The sequence below is a fragment of the Dermacentor silvarum genome, chromosome 1, assembly GCF_013339745.2.
Source record: "Dermacentor silvarum isolate Dsil-2018 chromosome 1, BIME_Dsil_1.4, whole genome shotgun sequence".
In the NCBI taxonomy this organism is placed as follows: domain Eukaryota; kingdom Metazoa; phylum Arthropoda; class Arachnida; order Ixodida; family Ixodidae; genus Dermacentor; species Dermacentor silvarum.
The window spans coordinates 361,942,627-361,963,896 of NC_051154.1; the positions used below are offsets into that span (position 1 = coordinate 361,942,627).

The 21,270-nt window shown below is 46.3% G+C and overlaps 1 protein-coding gene across 1 annotated transcript; it reads right to left on the reverse strand.

Annotated features, from left to right (window-relative positions):
• Window positions 1–459: 459 nt before the first annotated feature.
• LOC119437442 (uncharacterized) lies at window positions 460–19,255 on the reverse strand. The gene is made up of 2 exons (XM_037704471.2): window positions 19,017–19,255; window positions 460–771 (listed from the first exon to the last, which is right to left on the reverse strand). The coding sequence occupies exons 1-2, from the start codon at window positions 19,050–19,052 to the stop codon at window positions 460–462; spliced, it is 348 nt and encodes a 115-aa protein (XP_037560399.1). The 5' UTR covers window positions 19,053–19,255.
• Window positions 19,256–21,270: the final 2,015 nt, after the last annotated feature.

Genomic DNA, 21,270 nt, shown 5'->3' on the forward strand with positions numbered 1-21,270 from the left:
AGGGGCTTTTTTCTATGATGTTTTTGAGTGACAATAACAAGTTTGGTATCAGTGCATTCGTATTGAAATGATCTAGAGGGTCATGCTATTTCTGTTACTCTAGCATTATTTTGTAAATTACAATTAAGAGTAATAATGAGTGAAAATAAGAAAAAAATATTCACAGTAAATGTTGGGCTACTTTTTTACTTTAAGAATGTTTCCAAACAAATAAAAATAGCATCACCCCCTAGAGCAAGTCTTTGGCATTAGGGTCATGCACTTACGTTTTGTGTTTAGCAATGTGAAATTGCCAAAAATTGCCGTAAGTACCTATTAAATTTATGTTTAGACTTCAATACTTTCTGAACCAGAGTAGCTATCAAACTAATTATGGATTTGAAACCAGTGTGAAAAACTGAACTGTGTTTACTTCAGATTGAAGCAAAAATAAATTTTTTCTACAACCCACATCTCCCCTTAAGTAGATGGCGACTTGGCCTCGCCGCAGTCACTCTGGTCCATGGGCAATAACTGTCCTTCGTCGCTGCCGGTGGGGGGTCGAGATGCACAGCTGTCACCGCTGGTGGGTTCTGGCGCACACGGCAACACCACCACTGCCCCTAGGCACTGACCACTGCCGCGCAACTCGGCACTCGTTACGGCGCCGTGCCTGATAAAGTTATTCCACATGGCCCACGGAACACGAATGAAGGTGATGCCCTCGTCCGGTTTGTCAGCTGAAGTAAGTAGGTCGCTACTTATGGCGTTGTCCAGGAGGACTGTGACCTCCTGGTGGAGAGAAAAAAAAGCAAAACACATCAGTGGAGATTTAACGGTAAATGCGAGAGAACTTATATCGCACCTCTTTGAGCTGCATGACTGAAACCACGTTCATCACATTGCAAAGTGGTGTTCGGGAGCGCATTCAACACACATCCTGCTTCTCGGAGGAATAGTGGTCGGGAGCAGGCCACCGCCAGTTGCAATATATATATATATATATATATATATATATATATATATATATTGTAAGAGATGAGAACAGACGCAACACCTGTTCCTTGGGCAAGGTGTTCTATTCTGCTTCGTCCACCTCTGTCCATCAAGCCTCCGCACCATGGACCCACTCTTCATTACATATATATATAGTGTAATGTGGAAGAACAGCACCGGGGCTCAGCTGCTTGTGCAAGAAGCAAAGTGAAGGGAGGTGGGCAGATTATAGAACAGCTGGCCCAATAACGGTTGCTGCCTTACTGAGGTGCAGTTAGAATGCAGGTGTGAGCTTGAGCGGACAAGGAACGCGCAGATAGCAGTCTTCCATGAGAGAGAGCGAGGGGGAGGTGGCGTCGAGGCGATGCCCCCTCCCTCACACAACACCCTCGCATGCTAGTCAAACCCGCACATATCGAACTTGCAAAAAAACTGGAATTAGTTCGATATATCGAGTAAGTCAATATAGAACATTTAAACAATTTGACAATGTACAAAACGCACCTCATTAAAAAGTGTTCTTTATTTCCTAAATACATGTGCGGCGGGCATATTAGCGCGAGAAATAGTCGCCGATTTGCTTTTTCATTTTTAAAGCATTGTTGAGCATACACTTTTCAACATTGTCGAGCGACTCTGAAAAGCTGAGCCCATAGCCTTCTATGAACTCACAGTGGCGGTGAAGAACGCTCAGTGCATGAAGTACATCGAAACACGTCGGCGGGTCAGAACTGGTTAGGTCCTCGCAGTTACTGTCGCCGGCAAGATCCCTAGCCAGATCGGCAACGATGTCTTTGTCAGCGAGCTCTCCGGTGGTCGCAACATGGTCATCAACAGTGACGAAGTCTGTCGCTGCAGCTCCATCACAAATGGCACCCAGGAACTCGGACAGCTGGCTAAACAAATCACCAAGTTCCTCAATTGGTTCATCGCAATTTTCGAATGAGCGTGCGCCAGCCTCGCCGGAAACAGAGTCCACAATGACGGAAGCAATTCTGAATTGTTTCTTATTTGACGTTATTCCATGATGCATTCAGCATCGTTATTGCACCCAGGAGGTCATTTTTCAACTCCCAGCCAGTGTGAAGGTTTTAGCAAAAGCCATTGTACAAGGCGCTGTCTATAGCCTGCCTTCAGTACACGAATGATGCCTTGGTCTAAGGGCTGCAGCACTGAGGTTGTGTTCGGCGGCAGGAAACAAAGCTGACGCTTACAATGATGCCCAGAGCATTTATCAACGAGTAAGCAGATTTTTATGCCTTCGCTTACCAGGTCATCGTCCGTACTCAGTGGCCACCGGTAGCACCTGGTCTCTTGTCTGCCTTACGTCGGTCTTATTTTTCAGTATCGTACTCAGCGTACTTCTTGGGATGCTGTATGCTGCGGCGACATCCAACTTCTTTTCTCCGCGTTTAACTCTTCTGATGATTTCCTGCTTTGCGGATATTGGCAGGTTCTGCTGTTTCACGGCAGCCATGTCTTACGGAGCGGACGAGCGCTGCGTTCCGAGGACGCGACTACGCACACAATCTTGCAACTTCAGGAACGACCGAGCACTGAGCAATCGAGCCGATCGCATGCAGGCGCACGTGGCCATGAGTGAGCGAGAGAGTAGTCGAACCACTTTTTCTAGGGGGTGGCTGTCCGAGGGAGCAAAAACAGCGCCGCACACGTGCAGTTGGACTAAACCACTTTGTCTGGGGGTGAGGAGGGGTAATGGCGGCTCGCCGGGTGCGTTTACGGAGCTCGCCATGAGGGAAAGCCAACTTCTGGGGTAGTATGGCACTGCTTGAAGTTCGATATATCGATAGCGGCTGCTATTTTTGTTCGACGTAACCATAATTTTTGCTATATATTCTCATTGTCACATTACGGTGTTCAAAAATGTTCGATATATGGGGTAATTCGATGTAAACGGGCTCGACTGTATCACGATAGCAGGCGTTCCCTTTCATCCGCTCTGCGCAGTTGAGGCACACTCATGCCGTGGCGTCGCAGCCAGTGGGAACTCCGTCGAGGTGTGCTCGAGACATGGCGTCACATGCTATGGGAATTTACCTGCTGTTTCGCTGCTGCTAATGACAGATGCTACCTTTCTCGCTCAATGAGGGGACGCCGCTAAGGGGCCAGAGTGAGCAGATGTGCTTTACATGAGCTCTGTCTGCAACAACCACCTTGCCCACACCAAATCAAAGGACCATCAATTTGGTGCAGAGAGATATCAAGGAGCGGAATCGATGGATATCATTTTCAAGACCACAAGTGCTGCTCTCAATTATTGGACATTTAAGCGTTGAAGTAGAGGTTATCGAGCTAAGCCTAACGTACTATAGGTCCCGTCATGGAGAATACACAGGCACGCTAAGCCTATACGAGGTTAGGCTTGGGTACGGGAGTGAAACGAACACAATATAGACCAATTATGCCCTTCGGCCAGATCAGATGAGTTATAAAGTATTTCGCCCGCCATGAACGAGATTTCCCACATAGAATTGCAAGAATTTTCACCAACAGACTACGGGAGTGCTGATCTACCATGGATGCATGAAGAGACGAACTTGAACTCAGAGCTAGCCTTGAGCAAGCGGAACTGCAAGAAGTTGAAGCGAGGGAATGCAATTGCAGCCACTGCGATGGCAAAGATTTCCAGAGAACAGCGAAACGTGTCATCATGACGTTACTTCCGACATGGGAAGGAACGCACTAAAAAGCAAAGGGGTAGCGAAGTGGACCTTCCGAAGAATACTGCCTCCGCTATCAAAGAATGACATCAAAGTGATAATTAGGCTTTAGAAAAGTCTGCTTATGCGGAATTTCACCAACGAAGTGTGTAAGGACGAAGACCTCCTTATAAGGCTTCACAACGGCTCGAAGATCATCATTGTTAGCACACCCAGGGAGGAAGCCGCTAACCTCTTGAGATGACTGACCGAGCTGCCCCTGGGTGCAAGTTGTATGATGTGAACGCGTACATGGGAGCTCCGGACGGAGTGTTGCGTGCAGTCGTTCACGTCATCGACTCAGGTACACCACCCAAGGAGCTCATGGCACACCTTAGGATCCACATGAAAGGGGTCAAGATACCACAAGCCAGAATGTTGGGAAAATCTAGGACTGCGGTGGTCACTTACGACAGAAAGGCGGTCGCAAGTTTGTGACTCAGTACGGAGGTGAGGAACTGTGTCCTCTACCGGCCCACAAGGCAGATCTGCTACATCTGCCTCAAGTACATTGGGGCACCGTTTGGTTGTTTGCCCAACACCAGAATTACGTGCATGCCAACAGTGCGGACTTGGCAACCCTGAAACCGGACATACTTGTAGGCCTAAGTGTGTGCTGCATGGGGAAGTGCACCCCACTGCTGCTTGCGAGTGCAGAGATTGCCTGAAAAAGACGAGACGTCTGCCCATTCTTGGCGACGGGAACAATTACCAGAGCTGCCATAAGGACAGTGATGGAGGAGACATGAGACGGTGGTTCAGCTCCGAGGGAAAAACCTCGACGAGCCAGTCCAGATCGGGGTCCCGGTCGACGTCGATAACGAGGTGCCAGCAGATCGACGAAAGGAACCCGAACCAGGGGAAGAAAAAGAACGAGAAGAATAAGACTGGCAAGGTAAGCTGGGCTCCAAAAGCAGCCAATCCCACTGCTACGGCCAACACACAAAGCACGCAAACCACAAAAAAGTGTAACGACTGCACAAATATTAGGCGGGAGCTCAAAGTTACGCGTGCCAAATGCAGCGAGCTCACCTGCAAGGTATACCAGCCAATGAAAGCCACGAGAGACAAGGAACTAACGCAGTAGGCCAGGGCAGAACGTGCTCATAAACCGAGGTTGGAAAGGAGGCCGCCAGGGAGGACATGCATCCGCCACTGACGAAAAGCTCCGAGTGTCGAGCAAACGTCAGCCGACCTTATGCAAAATATTCCGCAAATGATACAGCTGTTGCAACAGCTGCACCAGCAGCAGCAGTCGCACCTCACGCTGAGCTCGTTCTTGCTGCTGCTGACTTCAATTTTAACTTTAACTTTCCGAGGTAAAGAGCGTGGGGAGAAAGTAACACTCAGAGAAAGTCAAGGAAGAGGTGTATAATAGGCATTCGTTCACAACAGCAAGCTAAGCGAATCAACCCAGTGCAGTCAGGAGGACCAGGCATAATGGCTAGGCATGTTAAGGGAATAACAGAAAGACTAGAACTTTAGCAATAGAACTGCCTCAGCTTCCATAAGAAGGCGAGCAACTTAAGAGGATACATGCAGATGATCGGCGTCGGGCCCTATATCGTAGCCTTGCAGCAGACTGGCTGCTCTTGCAGTCTAACGGGGTACGATGCATACTCGAGTCCGACAGAGGGGAGAGCGGTGACCCTGGTAGCCAAAGCGATGACAGTGATCAAACACCCGACGTTGGACACTGACATCGAGCACGTGCTAACCGAGGTCATACTGCACAAGAGAGGCAAGGGGAGCATATTCGTTCTAAACGTGTACAGCCTGCCCAGATACAAGACCCCTGACTTCAGAGCTACTGGTCAAAGAGGCAATCAAGTCAGCTAATAACAACACCTTGGTGATCTTAACAGCCTCTGCACAACACAAGAGCTGGGGATATGTAAAGGAAACAAGCAAGGGCAATAATCTGGCTCAAGGTATGCTGCCACCCTTTGAAATTATGTTTTTCCAAAAAAAAACCGAATTGTATTTCTTGTTCATTTCAGAATCTGCAGACATTCAGAATTGTGGTGTAGAAAGCATTACGTGTCTATCCAGCTTTGTTCAAAAGTTATATTGTTTTTTATAACTGCCCGCATACCTGCCTGAAACCGAAACATTCTCTGAAAATGAATCCTACATTTTGATCATTAAAACAAAGTTATCATTGTGCTCAAATGCATAGGACACTTTCAGATTATTTTGTTATGAGATATTTTAAAGATTAATAAAATTGAGAAGGGTGATCGCTACCGTTTTTCATTCAAATTGCAGAAAGTGCTGCATGGGGGGGCACGACGTGGCATCGTGTTATTTACACTGCTCCCGCATGTTAGCGTTCTGCCTTTGTGAATGCTATATTTTCGTCCCTTTAAATGTCCTAGATGTTAAAATATTCATTATAAGAATTACACCACAGTAGGTTGCCTCAGCAGCGACTGAACACGAGTGAAGACTGCCAACCGTTAGTCGACAGTTGACGAGAAACAAGCCCTAAACAAAAAAAAAAAAAAAAAAACTGCGAGCTATAAAACCATGTAAAGGTGAACTTGTGGCAGCTGAGGGACCAACTTATGAGCCTGGTGGGTTTTAGCCTCCCATGACTTCCCACTGAGGTATATTAAGTGTTTGGAGAACTTCATTCTTGTTTTTCTCGAAACTTCATTTTCGGTAGTTTTTTGTTGCGCAAAAGCTAGTAACTTTTCAATAAACCAATATTTTTCATTGAAACTTTCCATGCTTCTTTAAAGATTAAGCTGTGTATTGAACTAGGATTTTTGAAAACCAGGAGTAACTCTTGATGTTATAGGATTTCAATTGAAATGCGACCACGGAAAACTACACAGTTTTTGGTTTTTGAGCTATAACATACTTAATACTGAAGACAGCGCAAAGATCCTAGATCATTGCACAGCCTACATATACTCCTACATTGCTGCCAAGCCACTTCCCTTTCGTGGTAGGATCAGTAGTTATGACTGCTGGCATGATGGACATATTTTGGGTAATTTTTGTATTTAAATTGTAATTAGTTTCAATGTTTTTTACCCAACACACTTGATGGGCCTTCTTAAACAGCCCTTCTGAATGCAGACACAAATGAATCAGTTTAGGATCAAAATATAAATGAGATTTCAAAAAAGGTGGTGACATACCTCAAACAGCAGCACACGCAGACCTGGAACTAGTGACGTACTTTACGAAGTCGACTAGACTAGGGAACAGTGTTAGCAGAGATACGTGCCCAGACCTCGCCTTTGCAAAGAACAATGTATGTTAGCAAAACACGGAATAGAACATCAGCAGTGACCTCTTTATCCTTTCGATGTTGGTTGCCACTGCGAGAATCTGGAGAAATTTCGGACAGCCGAAAATAACGAACTGGAATGGTTTTAGACAAGACTACAAAAAGGATCCGATTTGAACCATAGAGAAATAAAGCAGAGGGATCTGCAAGGCGTACGAAAGGGCCACGAAGGCAGTGGAAAGGTCGGACACGACCCCTGAAATTGATAATCATCTCCACCTATGGGATGCTCGTAGAAGCATGACTAAGGGGTGGAGGAGACAGAAAGGCATCAGCAAACTCAAGCTAATATCGCTGCAGTCACGGCCGAAGCAGAGCAGTACATGCAAGAGCTGATCATGATGATGATTAGTGGGGTTTTCAGGCACAAGGGCCACGGAAGACCAAAGAGCGCCAGACAATGGTATGTTGTATTCAATGTAGTGGTCAATGTCAACTGGTATATGTAATGCGTCTGTAAAGTGGCCTAAAAGCGTTCGCTGTAAAATGCATAAAATATACGTTTAAATAAAATTATGACAGTGACGTTTGAGGTGTACACTGATATTGGACGACAATAAAAGATATGCTTCGAAGAGGTGATATTTTAAACTATGCGACTTGCACTAGCACTACTGCCTCAGCAGGGCCCTTCGAGAGTAAGGGCCTGGAGGCATGCGCTGTAATAAACGCAACCTTCGCAACAGCGGCTTCTCAACAGAGGCCGCGCTACCAATTCTTGGGGCTGATAACGTGTAGTAAGCGGACTTCATTAAAAAAATCTAATACTGTTTTTGTGTTGAACAGTGGTACCTTACCAAGAAACATTGCTGGATGCAGAGGGAAATGTCTGCAAGCTAGAGGGAAGTGTTTTTTTTTCTTTCAGCATCCGTTTCTTGGCAATCCAGTAAGACTTGGATGACGGTCAACCTCTCACTACATTTCCCACACATTGGAGGTTCATCGCCGGTCAACATGTGCTTGTGTGTGCTGCATGTGTGTCCTATTCTCAGTCGAGCTAAGATGACATCGGCTTTCCGTGATTTTGTTGCGAAGGCGAAAAGCCTAATTGAGATTTAATTAGGTGAAGCTTATTGGATGTTTCAGCATCCCAAAGGTGTTTCCAATAGCTTAGTTTTCTCTGCAGGAAAGGTTTCAAATCTATAGCTGTGACAGCCAGGAGCGTTGCAAGGTTTCGTTGCTGTAGATGTAGCGAGTTCATTGGCAAGCACATTCCCATGAATACCGTTGTGGCCAGGAACCCAGCATATTACGATACGCCGTTCAGCAGCATAACTAGGGCACAGAAGCGAATAGAGTTCAATTACTACAGGACTTCTGTGATTTTGTAGCGACATTAAGCGTTAACTACACTTAATGAATCTAAATATAATTGCCTTCTCTAAATTTATATGCATGATATGCTTTACAGCCAACAATAATGCATAAGCCTAAGCCGTAAAGATGCTCGTTAGTGGGTGCAGAACGTCTGATTCTGCTGCATAGGACACGCTTGCATGCGACTTTGATGCATCCGTGTAAAATTCCATGCAAGAGTATTTCGCTTGCTGTTCTAGAAAGTGCATTCAAATAACGTTGTTCTGGAGCGTGCTTCCAGATTTGCACAAATGACCGTGTCACATTCTACAATTTCCGAGTGCCACGGCGGTAAGGACCTTGCTTGGGTCTTTAGACTGTTCTAGAAGCGGGACACCAATTTCTTCACTAAGCCTCCTAACACACAGAGAGAAGGGCTCTCTGAATGTGGGGTGATTACTAAACAACGTAGCACACGGAGTGTCATTTACAGTTGCGTAGCAAGGATGTTCACGATTCGAATGCACTCTCAGGAAATACGTGAAATTAGAATATGAATTCATTTTTACTATAAAAGAAGTGCAGCTTAATACGCCACCCTGTGGCACCCCCGTTTCCTGGAGAAATGGCCTTGAGAGAGCATTTCCAATTTTGACATGGAATATGCGGTTTGACAAATACCTTGCTATAACGTTAAGCATGTTTCCACGAATACCCATCTCCGACATATCTCTTGATATCCCGTAGCGTCATGTCATGTCGTACGACTTTTCCATGTCAAGAAATATGGACAAGTACTGCTTATGAATGAAGGCATCACGTACGTGTGACTCTATGCACACTAGATGGTCAGTTGTAGAGCGACCTTCCCTGAAACCACACTGATAAGGGGCAAGCGTTTTGTTAGATTCGAGGAAATAGAACTAACGCTAATTTATCATTTTCTCAAATAGCTTGCAGCGCTATTGTAAGGTAACTTAATTGAAGATGGATCTTTACCTTGTTTCAATATCGGGATTACAATAACCTCTCTCCACGTTGAAGGAACGTATCCAGAAGCCCAAATGGTGTTCAAAAGTGCAAGAAGTGTTATTTGTGTGTCTTTGTGCAAGTTTTTTACCATGTCATACACATTGTGTCAGCTCCAGGTGCAGAGCTCTGACATGCGTTTAATGAGGCTTTCAAGCTCGGCAACGCTGAAAGGACGGTTATAGGATTCATTCGGACGGCATTTGTGTTACATACATTGGGTCTTGTGAGCCGCTGAACACGGCTCTTGCAAGCGCTGCGTTTGACAAGAGGGCTTGTCTCAAGAGACAATACCCTTGAGGCCACCAGCCCGGAGGTCGATGGCCCCTTCTGGGACGGTGGAGCAGTGCTGGCTGCAGCCGCCAACAGGGCAGGTGGCATCACCTCCGGCTCACTCTGCCTGGGCCGGACAGCCGCCGGGGGCCGTTCTGTTCTTTGGCAGGTAGGATACCCACCTGCGCGCCTCTTTAAATGAAATACTCTTTCACTTTGATAGTTACGATATCTTTTTCCAGGATGGGCACGACCGCGAGTACACGGCGCGCTGCCGATCATAGTTCACACACTGAAGGGTGTTTTCACGTGATTCAGCAAGGTGTTCATTAGCACTGCATTTCGCACACATTTGGTGGCCTCGGCAGTTCTGTGAACTGTAGCCGAATCGCTGGCACTTAAAGCATCGCAGAGGGCTCAATACGTACAGTATGACCCGGATCTTGACACATCCTGCCTCGATTGTCTTGGGGAGCACACTTGAGCTAAAGGCGACAACAAGGAGCTTTGTTTGAATTTTTTTCCCGTCGCACCTCATCTTAATTCGTTTCCCATTGATCACATTTTGCTGTTTCCATCCTTCCAAAAGTTCAGCCTCGGTTAACTCCATCGTATCTTCCTCAGAAATAATGCTGCAGATGGTGTTCATAGTCCAGTGTGTGGTCACGGTCACTGGAATGTTCCCAAAAGAGACAAGGTTCTTTAGCTTTTCATACTGCTTATTATGAACTTCCAAAAGGAGGTCACCGCTAGCTAGCTTCGCAGCTTTGTAACCGGTGCCTATAGAATCACAGACATTATGCTACATGAAAAAGTGAGATGACTCTCACGCTCTTTTCCATTTTTGTAGAATGTATCACATGATACTTTGGAAAGTTTTCACGTTGGAGCCCATAAAACTGAAATACTTCGGTGCACCCTCGCTTAAGAGGGCAATTAGTTTTCAGCAGCAATGCCAGCCACCCCCCGTCGAGCCCAACAAGGGGACGCCGCAGTTCTTTTAAAGAACAAGCCCAGCGGACGCCAACTGTACATTTCCGCTATAACCAAATATTGTGCAGTCATGGTTGGTTGTACCACACAAGGTCAACCCTCGCTGCCAAGAATACCATAAGTAAAAAGAAGTGAACAGATGACAGGATTGAAAGTGAGAGGGAGAGACAAAGATTGGTGAGAAAGAGACAGGAAAAGGCAACTACTGACGTCCCCCGGTGGCAGTGGCGTAGCCACAAATTTTTTCCGGGGGGGGGGGTTCAAGTTGCAACGCGGCCTCCTCCTTATAAAAGTTGTCGAGGCATCAAATACATGAATAATAACTGCATTGCCATTGCCATTGTATTTAGGTGCTGAAAACGAATTATTTAACTCTACGCACAGTCAAGACAAGTAAATTATGTGTTTGTTTCATAAAAGAATAGATTCGTATGTCGCAAAAGTTGTGGCAGTAATAGCTGATATCAATGCTTCTGCGTTTTTTTCTGGTCTATCTAATAAGCAAAGAAAATATCACGCGAACTTTAGAACTATATCAGTTTGAAACCAGCAAAGAAGTGCATGCAGCTGGTTCATAAAATGAACAAGTTGACAAATATTTTGATGAATCTGTCATTTAACCTTGTTTACATTTTTGTACATATGCAACGGCCAGGGAAAAACCTCAATGACGCTGTCCTTCGTTGCAATGGATTGCGCAGCAGCAGATGTTACCGGTCGTATATTGTAATTGCACCGAAATTATAGTTGCAACAACGAGGACATATAAAAAGCAGAAGTTCCGCAAAATATACATTAGAAATGCGAAGATAGAATGGAATATACAAATGCCAAGATAAACGGCAAGAAAGTGTCGCGTGAAACCAATTCACTGCTTGTATACACAAAACCTCGCAACAAGATATTTAAATATACGTATAAGTCTGCAATAAATCTACGTATATAAGGAAACGTCATTGTATATATTGCGTCAAACAAGACAAATAAACATGTTGTGCAGTCACAGATAGTAAACTTCACGCACACGAGTATAAAGACCGACGATCCAGACATGAACAAAACTATGATCTCAGAAATTGATATGCATTTGGGCCATGCTGCGATCGTGACAGCACCATGTGGCTAGAATAAGAGAAAAAGAATGCAGAAATCAATACGAAAATGCGTATTTTAACTGCCTGCACAGCGGCAACAATTCCCAAAGTCAAAGAAGGCTATTGCTTCGTTTCAAAAAAGAAGTAAATACGTGTAGCTAAAAAGGAAAGAAAAGGACAAACAAAAGCCACAGATGATGCGGCAAGTTGATTTACCCAACATCCGAGTGCGTTTTTGGGAAACGCCGCGTGTGCCGGGCTTTCAATGAGCAAGGTTTGTCAAAATTGGTTATTGATGTCCCCGTAATTTTTGTATTCCCCGGATAATTTTGGTCATCAGTGCTGTTACAATAAACGGTGAAAATTTCTGTGGTTTTAAAAGCTAATGAACAGTCATACGTTTTCATAATTACGAGCTTATATAGACACGTAAAGGAACAGATATTTTTACAGGCATTGATTTTTGCTGCTTCGCTATCTAAACGATAAACTTTACTCGGCGGGGAGGTTTAGCGAAGCGTTCAGTAACTTCGGACACGTTGATGGCGACGTTTCTGGGCGTATAGAAGCGCCAGCATAACCATGCATTCCTCATTGTAAAGCGCAAGTGGTTTTTTTAGTAATATCATGTTTGAAAATCTCTCTGTGCTGGCAGTGGCACTGGAAGGGTGACTAGAATATGCAGCAGTTTGTACTAGGGCACTGCACGGGCCGATTTTTTCAGCCCAGACCCGGCCCGGGCCCGTTTTTACGTTGGGATGCCCGCCCGAGCCCGAACAAAACTTTTATTTGTCCCCCCCCTGGCTACATGCCTGCCGGGTGGGTCAGTCCGGGGATGCCGTCTACGTGAAGCAGAGGCCAAAGAGGTGTGTTGCCTCCGCCGGGGGGCTGTAAAGGTCCAAACATCTGGCATCAGCTCAACCCTCAGGATCCCCTTTTCCCCGACACTGCTAAGCCGCACACGGTTAGACGCGGGAGGGTCCAACCCCCATGTGCTGGGGTCCATGGTGTCACAGCACACCCAACGCCTGCTAACACAGACGCCCCTGTGGGGACACGCAAGAGCTCTCTAAGCAAAACTAAGGCCAACTCTGTGACTCACTTAAGGGAACGCTAGGGACTGGCAAAACTTGGGCGCTGCTGAGGAATATCATCGACCCAACCTAGTCCAAAGCAGAGAACAAGACGCTACAGAAAATTGCACTTAAGTACCCGCGTAGTGACGTGGAGCTACTAGACAAAATCAGGGAGCGATACGTTGGGGTCGCGGGCATCCCCGAGTGCGCACAACCGCACTGAGGCGTCAAAAACTATAATTTTGACCGCCACATTACACAAGAAGAGGTATATGCGGCGGTCAGAATGGCTGTCAAGAACTCGGCAGCAGGAGCAGAGAAGATCGGCAACGCAATTATAAGAAATGTAGGGGTGGAATATATTAGCTGCATCACAAATTTCCTGAACTAGCACTGGGAGGTGGAAACCATCCCGAAGGAGTGGCGACACGTAGAGATCACCATCCCAAAGCCAGGCGAAAAGCCAAGCTTGGAAAATATACGGCCAACCTCCCTTACCTCTTGCTTAAGGAAACTGTATGAAAGTATTGTTATTACCAGGCTGCAAAATTAACTGGAGGATAACGACCTCATGCCTCAGACGATGTTTGGGTTCCGGCCCAAGCTATCAATGCAAGACATCCTAATCCTCAACTAGAAGTAGGAAGTTCTAAGCGACATTTCAAAGTGGGGAGAGCACGTGGTCATGGCCCTCGACCTCAATGGTCCTTCGTCGTTGGCCATGAAGCCATACTATCGGGCCTGAACAACTTAAATTGCGGAAGGAAGATCGACGGCTGCGTCAAGGCCTTCCTCACCAACAGGACTCCAACCATAGGGATGGGGCACGTCAGGTCAGGCATGTTCAGGCTGCCCAAGGGCACGCCGCGAGGGTCCATGATCTCATCACTTCTGTTCAACATTGCAATGATTGGCCTGGTGGAGAAACTGAACACCATAGACAGTATCCGGCATGCAATGTACGCCGACGACATAACAATATGGGCGAATGAGGGCTTGCTGGTACTCAAAGAAGAGAAATTCCAAGTGGCCGGCTACTATGTAGACGGTTATGCAAAGGCAAGGAGGCTATCCTGCTCACCCGAAGTGTTGGAAACACTTAGGGTGCGCAGACCTATACAGGATGACAAGGTAGACTTAACAGTCACGCTGGCCAGGGTCTACAACCGGAAGCAGGTACAAACACTAGGGATCCTGGGAATGTGGATTCAATCTAACCAAATAACAATGATTATGTGCATCACAGCTAGAAGAAAGGGATTCAAGGAAGAATACAACCTCAGGCTCTAGTGGTGAGCAGCCACCTACAGCTTCCCCTACCAGCACCTAAACAAAAGGGAAACTGAACAAGTCGAGTCAATCCTCTGGAAAGCTTATAAGACAGTGCTGGGTCTGCCAACAAGAACAGTAAGCACAAAACTACTAGACCTCGGCATAACAAGTTCCTATAATGAACGCAGGTAGGCCCAGCTCGCCTCTCAAAAGATAAGATTTTACAGCGTATCACAACAGGACGAGCCCTCCTCTAGAGACTAGGCCACCAGGACAGCATACGAGATTGAACATACGGTAGAGATACCGGACGAGATCACGTCTACATTCACGGTGGCTCCCATTCCTAGTCACATACATTCTGTCGGTGATCAGGGCATGCGCAGAACCAGGGTGGAACCCATAGCCAGGATCTATGTCACAGCTGTCCCCGATTCGTCGTCGGCGCGAAGTCGATCGACGGGGTAGACAAGCTGGTTGGTCGTTCCGTACGCAAGCGAGCACAGTGAAAAGAGTCAGAGTCGGGAGTAAACAAAAAAACAAGATATTTATCGGCTGATAAATACACACAGATTAATAAAATACAATAATAAAAAAAACACAAGACAGACTAACACACCTGAACTTAATCTAACACAATGATGAAGACAAACAAATACGAGCAATGAACAGTAGATATAAAAATGAAACAGTGCGAGGATCAAATACACAAGAATACACTTAACAGTTTTCACTAAAACAAAGTTCAAGAGCAATCAAAGTTCAAAGGAAAACAAATGGTGTCATACGCATTGCCGGGCAGCAGCAGCAAGTCCATAAACCGTGGAAGTCGGTGCACAAAGCTTTCCCGAAGAAGGCTGGCGGTCCGATCTTGTCGAGGTGGATGCGAATTGCTGAGCTGGGGTTCCCGGGAGTCTAGATCTGACGACTTCCCTCAAGCAGGTTGAGCTAACTTGAGGTGAACTACCGTGAGCTTCGTTGCAGACGCTGGTTTGACGTCTCGTACGTCAACAAGTTCCTCGGAGTTCCGACGTGGCCAGGCTGCCCAGGCGATACTGGACGGCACTAGCCCCCCAACGGCTTCTCAGTAGCGCATAGGTTCAGCTTCTAGACTAATCAGCAGGGCCCAAAACATGCGCTTAAATAGCCTCTCCTTTCCCTAGTTCCCTAGGTAGGGAAACTGCCGCTATGTAGCATTTTCCGAATTCAGCTCTCTTAGCTCCCAACAATCTTGGCCGCGCCTTTTCACTATGGACGAAGAACCGCAGATTAGCCTCTCTCCCAATGTCAAGGGCCAAGGTTGAGCCCGGCACTACCACGTGGCCGTACGTGCACACTTCGGGGTCCGTAATCGGCGTGACGCGTCTGGAATCGAGATGGCAGCCCGAGCGGCCACGACGCTTTTGACGCCCGTAATTCGGCGTGTCGATGTCGAATGCATTATACGCTGCACAGTCAGGAGCCCACGTTTTTGACACTCGTAATTCGGCGTGTCTATGTCGAATGCATTATACGCTGCACAGTCAGGAGCCCACGTGTTTGACGCTCGTAATTCGGCGTGTGGATGTCGAATGCATTATATGCTGCACAGTCAGGAGCCCACGTGTTTGACGCTCGTAATTCGGCGTGTCGTTAATCAGCGTCCAAACCATTCGAAAACATGCCGCTCCGTGACAATCTATCATAACAGAAAGAACACTGTGTGCGCAGACGCTGCTACATACGTGAATGGGATGGACGTAGTAGTGACGATGATCGACTCCAGACTTACGAAGAAGATCAGCGCATCGCTGAACTGCACTGTGTCTGAAGTCGAGGAGGCAGCTGTCACTTTAGCGGTTGCCGAAGGCAACAGGTCCGGGCGTTTGCAAGTAATTATCAGATTCTCAGGACGGCTGCCGGGGATTCACTAATGATGGGGTAGGCAGGAAAGAAGCGAGCACCTTAAAGGCTGTTGGCGAAAGTAAAGAAAAACACCAGATAATTTGGGCCCCGTGGCATTAGGACATTGCCGGGAATCTCGTGGCCGATCTTATAGCTCGAGGATACGCCAGCCAATAGAGATAAGAGGTACAGAAGCAGTGACCCGTACTTACGGGGACATTTTGGAGCACTTCTGGGGAACTAGGACGACGCCACAAAAAATTTGCAGGAAGCAGTCGGTATCCAGAGAGCCGCTACAAATCCATTTCCATGTCTACTTATTTACAATAACATACATTCAACCGTACACAGAGACATTTGTCCCTGGTGTGGCGAGAAACCCCCAGTATACCATACAACATGGGGATGCCAAAATATAAAGGGAGTACCCATCACACACAAGGCCACGCCAGAGCAGTGGGAGGCTGCGCTGTCCAGTTGGGAACCGGATCACCAGATTTGGCTAGTTGAACATGCCAGAGAGGCAGCTAAGGCCGCGGTAGTTCTGGAATGAGGACCCACCACAGGTGCTCTGCAGAAACCCACCTCTCGAGCAAATGAAGTTTATCCGCTCTCTCTCTCAATGAGCCATTTGACGCTTTTGCATCGAAAATTGTTTACCGCATTTACTCGCATAATGATCACACTTTTTTATCAGAAAAATTGACGCAAATTTATGGGTGCGATCGTTATGCGAGTAAATTTTCCGCAACAAAAAATTCCGAGCACCGAAAACACCAACAAGTTGTGGGTCAGAATTCTTACCATAGCTATCATGAACATAACAAAAAATAACAGTTGAGTAAGACGTATCTTTGTAATAAACGTACACGTAATAACATAAGCACTACATGAATTGCACACTGCCCTTTTATTTTACTTTACCACTTTAGTCCGAGTCTGAATCTTCACTGTTATTGGTGCAAGATTCATTGTCGGAACCGGCAGTGTCATCGCTCGGGCATCTTTGTAGTCCCACAGAAAGTCGTCTTCTGTCCCATCCAGTGCGTTGGATATGCCGGTCTTCTTGCAGCTCTTGACCACTACCTCGTCGGAGATACCGCTCGCAGCTTCAACGATCCAAGAGGAAAGCACCTCCACAGACGGTATTCTAATTTTGCTGCTTGGCCACAAATCATGTTGGCCCACCGCCATACACTCTACGCACAGTTTTCAGACATTGTCCTTGAACGGTTTGTTCACTGACACATCAAGAGGCTGTAGCAGCGACGTCAGACTCCCAGTAATCACTGCAATGTCCATGCATAGCTCCTTAAGTTCAGCACGAACACCATCGACAAGATGGCCTCGGAAACTGTCCAGCACAAGAAGCGAGGGAAGCAGAAGCGCTCCTGGTCTTCGTCCTCAGTCTTGATCCAATTGACCACGAGTTCTGCCATCATCCACCCTTTTACTTGAGCACGGATGTGGATGCCACGGGGAAAGTTTCCCTTCGGAATAGTCTTCAATTTTGAATATAACATATGGTGGCAGCTTCCGCCCGTCTGCCGTCACTGCGATCATTGCGGTGCATCGCTGCTTCTCTGCACTAGATGTTTTCACGAGGACACTCCGAGCACCCTTCTCATTCACTGCTGTGTTTCGGGGCATGTTGAAGGTCAACGGAGTTTGGTCGGCGTTCCCCATTTGCAACAGGAGGAAGCCGTTATTTTCGCAGATCCTTGTGATGAAGCGATGAAAATATATCACCTTGTCTTCATAGGCGGATGAGAGCCACTGGCACGACGACGTCCGCCGCCTCAGCGACAGTCCATTTCGTCGCATGAAGCGAGTCGTCCAACCGGAGCTGGCACAGAAGTCCTTTGCGAGGATTCCCAGCTTCCTGGCAATTGTGCACGCCTATGTCTGTACCATTTCCAATGATACTGCACAAGCATTTTTGAGCAGGTCCTTCACGTATTTGAGGACAGCCTCAGCGTGAGGGAACTTGCCTGTTTTGGGTTCACGGAAAGCCCGGCGAGTCTTGTGAGTAGTCATCAGCTTCTCTTGCCCGATTCTTCTAATACCGTATTCGGATTTCATCGACGCCAAAATGCCTGCCGGCAGCACGGTTGCCATGTTCCAGCACGTAGTCAATAGCCTTGAGCTTGAAGGCAGCCATAAAACTCTCATACTGCCCCATGGTGGAACGCCACACAAACACAAAGCCCACCGCCGCCTTGCAAAATGGTGATAAGCCGATAACGCGGTCAAGACGCGGTGCCCACGAGAACGCGTCGGAACGAGTTTGCTGCGGGATGAAAGAGATCAACCAACAGGCGGCTGCCGCTGTAGCAGTGGGGGAAATCAAAACAAAAATGGCAGCTGATGGAGCAAGCTGAACCAAGCGTAACAGGATTTTTTCTCGCGAGTACATTCCGTGCATCGACGCAGTTTCTTTCGTATCAATAATGAATAATATCATTAATATCGGCAAGTCTGTGCCAATAACGCAGTCATGTCCACTTTGTGGAGTCAGAAACAGAAGAGCGTGCTCAGCTGGCACTGACATAGAAACTCACGGCGGGCATGCTGCAAAAACTGCAGCATTTGTTGTAACTACAATCCTAATATGGCACGTTCCCACTAAGGGTGAGCGAATATCCTGGCTGTGTTACAAGCGCCAGCATATGAATAGGGTACACTTCTACAGTATCAACGTAAACATGGCTACTGTCGCTGCTCGCAATTTGTTGCATGCCCTCGAGTGCAGACAAGAGGAATTGAGAGGCGCCCTTTTTTTAGTGTTGTTGTTGACCACAAATATTCTAAAGGCAACAAATAATAAAGGCAAGTTTGGCTGTAGATTATTTTTCCTTGAAGTGCAGAAAGTGATGAAGAGAATGAAATGGGACATCTGCTTAAGAATCTGTTTGGTTCGTGCAGTCCGCTTGGCAAGTCTTGAGAGTCGTTTGCATAGCATTGGACCGATAGTAAGCACCATCATCAGCTAGACTTGGCTGCGGCAGGTTCAGGGTGTGATCATTATGCAAGTAAACACAGTAGCTAAAGTGAAAAAGGCACTGCCCAATTCAAGACCTCACGTTAAGGTGTTGACACTCACCTTGGCAAGGTTCTCCTGTGACACTTCTTCGGCCATTTTACGCACCTCTGCGTCACTTGCCACGTGTGCGTGGTTTTCTTGCGCACACAACCTGCAAAAGGGGTCGGTGTGCGTGAATGTGACTGTGCCTTCAATGTGATGTGCGACAGACACGTCTGGAAATTACTTTTCAGGTTGTCTGCAAAGCACGCAGCGGGCAAGGTGGCAGCCTCTCCTCACACGTAGTCGCCGGGATTATGAAAATCTGTAAAACAAAGTATTTTTTAATTTGTGGAAAAGTAAGAGATAGCAAGTATTGAGCGTGGCTGTTCTAAAATCAGAAAATTCATTCCAAAGCATATATGGCGAGGCTGACGGGGTGCCTCTTAAAAATAAGGTTGTCAGCTCGCTGCACATGTGAATTTCTTTACAACTGATTGGTCTTGATGGTTGTTTTATTCACGGTTGAGTTGAGTGTGATATTTTTCTTCAAACTTGCAACTAATAGGAAAATATAATGGTGCTGTAAATGTTATTTACCCTTGCACCATTCAGCAAGCACTTCTTATCAGAATGTACGAGAAAATTAGAAAATACCAAGGAAACATGAAAGTGCAATGTGGTGATGCGCTGTTTTATGTTTAGTATACAACGAACTAATCAGCCGCAACCAATAGAAGTCCTTTGTTGAGCAGTCGTACGTGTTAAAAAAATTCAGGGGTTTTACGTGCCAAAACCATGATAATGAGGCACGCCATAGTATGGGACACCGAATTTGACCACCTGGTGTGCTTTAACGTGCATCCAATACATGGTACACGAGCAGCAGTCAAGTTTTAAGTATGTAATGATACAAATTCCAAGTCAGTGCTGACATTTTTAGTTTTTAGTATCTTATACGAAACTTTACTATCAGCACAACGATATCAGTGACCTAAACTGTGCTATTTCTTCTCAGGTGACATGTAAATATATCTTACTGGGCAAGGCACCGCTCCTGTGACATTGCAAGCATCAGTGATTGGTAAGCAACTGCAGTAATTTAATCATAAGGCTATACCTTCACTATCATCGTGCCTTTCTTTAAAGTAAACTTTTGCAGCTGTGGAGATTTACTAATTTTAACATTCACTGCATTGATTTGATCAACTTTCTAGGTGCTTTACATCCTTCTCTGTAGCTTATATCTGCCTTGAAAGCTTGTGCCAAGAAATTTAATACCATCAGAAAATTGCATGTCAAGTGTTGTGTTCAAAGGAAACAATGGATTTAGCCTCTGGATTAGTAAGCGTAGTTGATCGGGCTGCTCAACTGATTATAAGTTATTGTAATGTGGCTGTTGTCACCCTATGCAAATTTTCTAGCCAAGCTGGCTTTTGTCTACTGGTTGCTTACATGACTTAAGTAGTCTTATTATCTCTTTCTATGCCATTATCATAGGTTCCCAGGCAAGCACCAGCTACCCAAGTGCTTCAATGAGCAGTGATGCACAGAGAGAAAGAGCATGGCTCCACCAAAAAATTGCTTCTTTAGAAAGACAGAATATTAGGCTTGAAATGAAGCTTGACGAAGCGAATTCTAGAATCCTGACTTTAAATGTCATAAAACTCTCGGCTAAGAAGTGTGCCTTTTATACTGGCCTGCCTAATTATGGGGTCTTTCGAAGCCTCTTCCGAGTACTTTGAGCCCCGAGCCAGTAAAATGTTGTACTGGGGTGCAGAAAGGAAAGCTAATAGCAATGTCCCTGGCAGACCAAGGGAACGGGAACTTGAAGCAGAGTTTTTCATGGTACTTGTGCGGCTAAAAACTGGCATGCCTGGAGAAGAGGTTGCTCGAAACTTTTTAATGTCCGCAAGCCATGTCCAGCCGCATTTTTGCCACCTGGGTTAATTTTCTTGAACATGAACTGGAAGCGAGGGTGCAAATTCCAACAAGGGAGATGTTGGCACTGTACCTGCCAGGATCTTTTCGAGGTTTCGAAAATACTAGGTTGGTGCTAGATGCTACAGAAGTTCGCATACAGCGGCCCTCTTCACTTAGTGCACAGAGGCAAACATTTTCAACTTATAAGCACTACAATACTTACAAGGTGCTTTTGGGGTGTACACCTGATAGCTATATTGCTTATGTGTCTCGTCTATGGGGAGGTTCTGTGTCTGACAAGACTATGCTACAGTGCAGTGGGCTTTTGGATCTTATGGATGACGGAGACGCAATAATGGTAGACAAGGGGTTTATGTTTCCTTATTTGCCACCGAGAATCACAGTTTTCCGA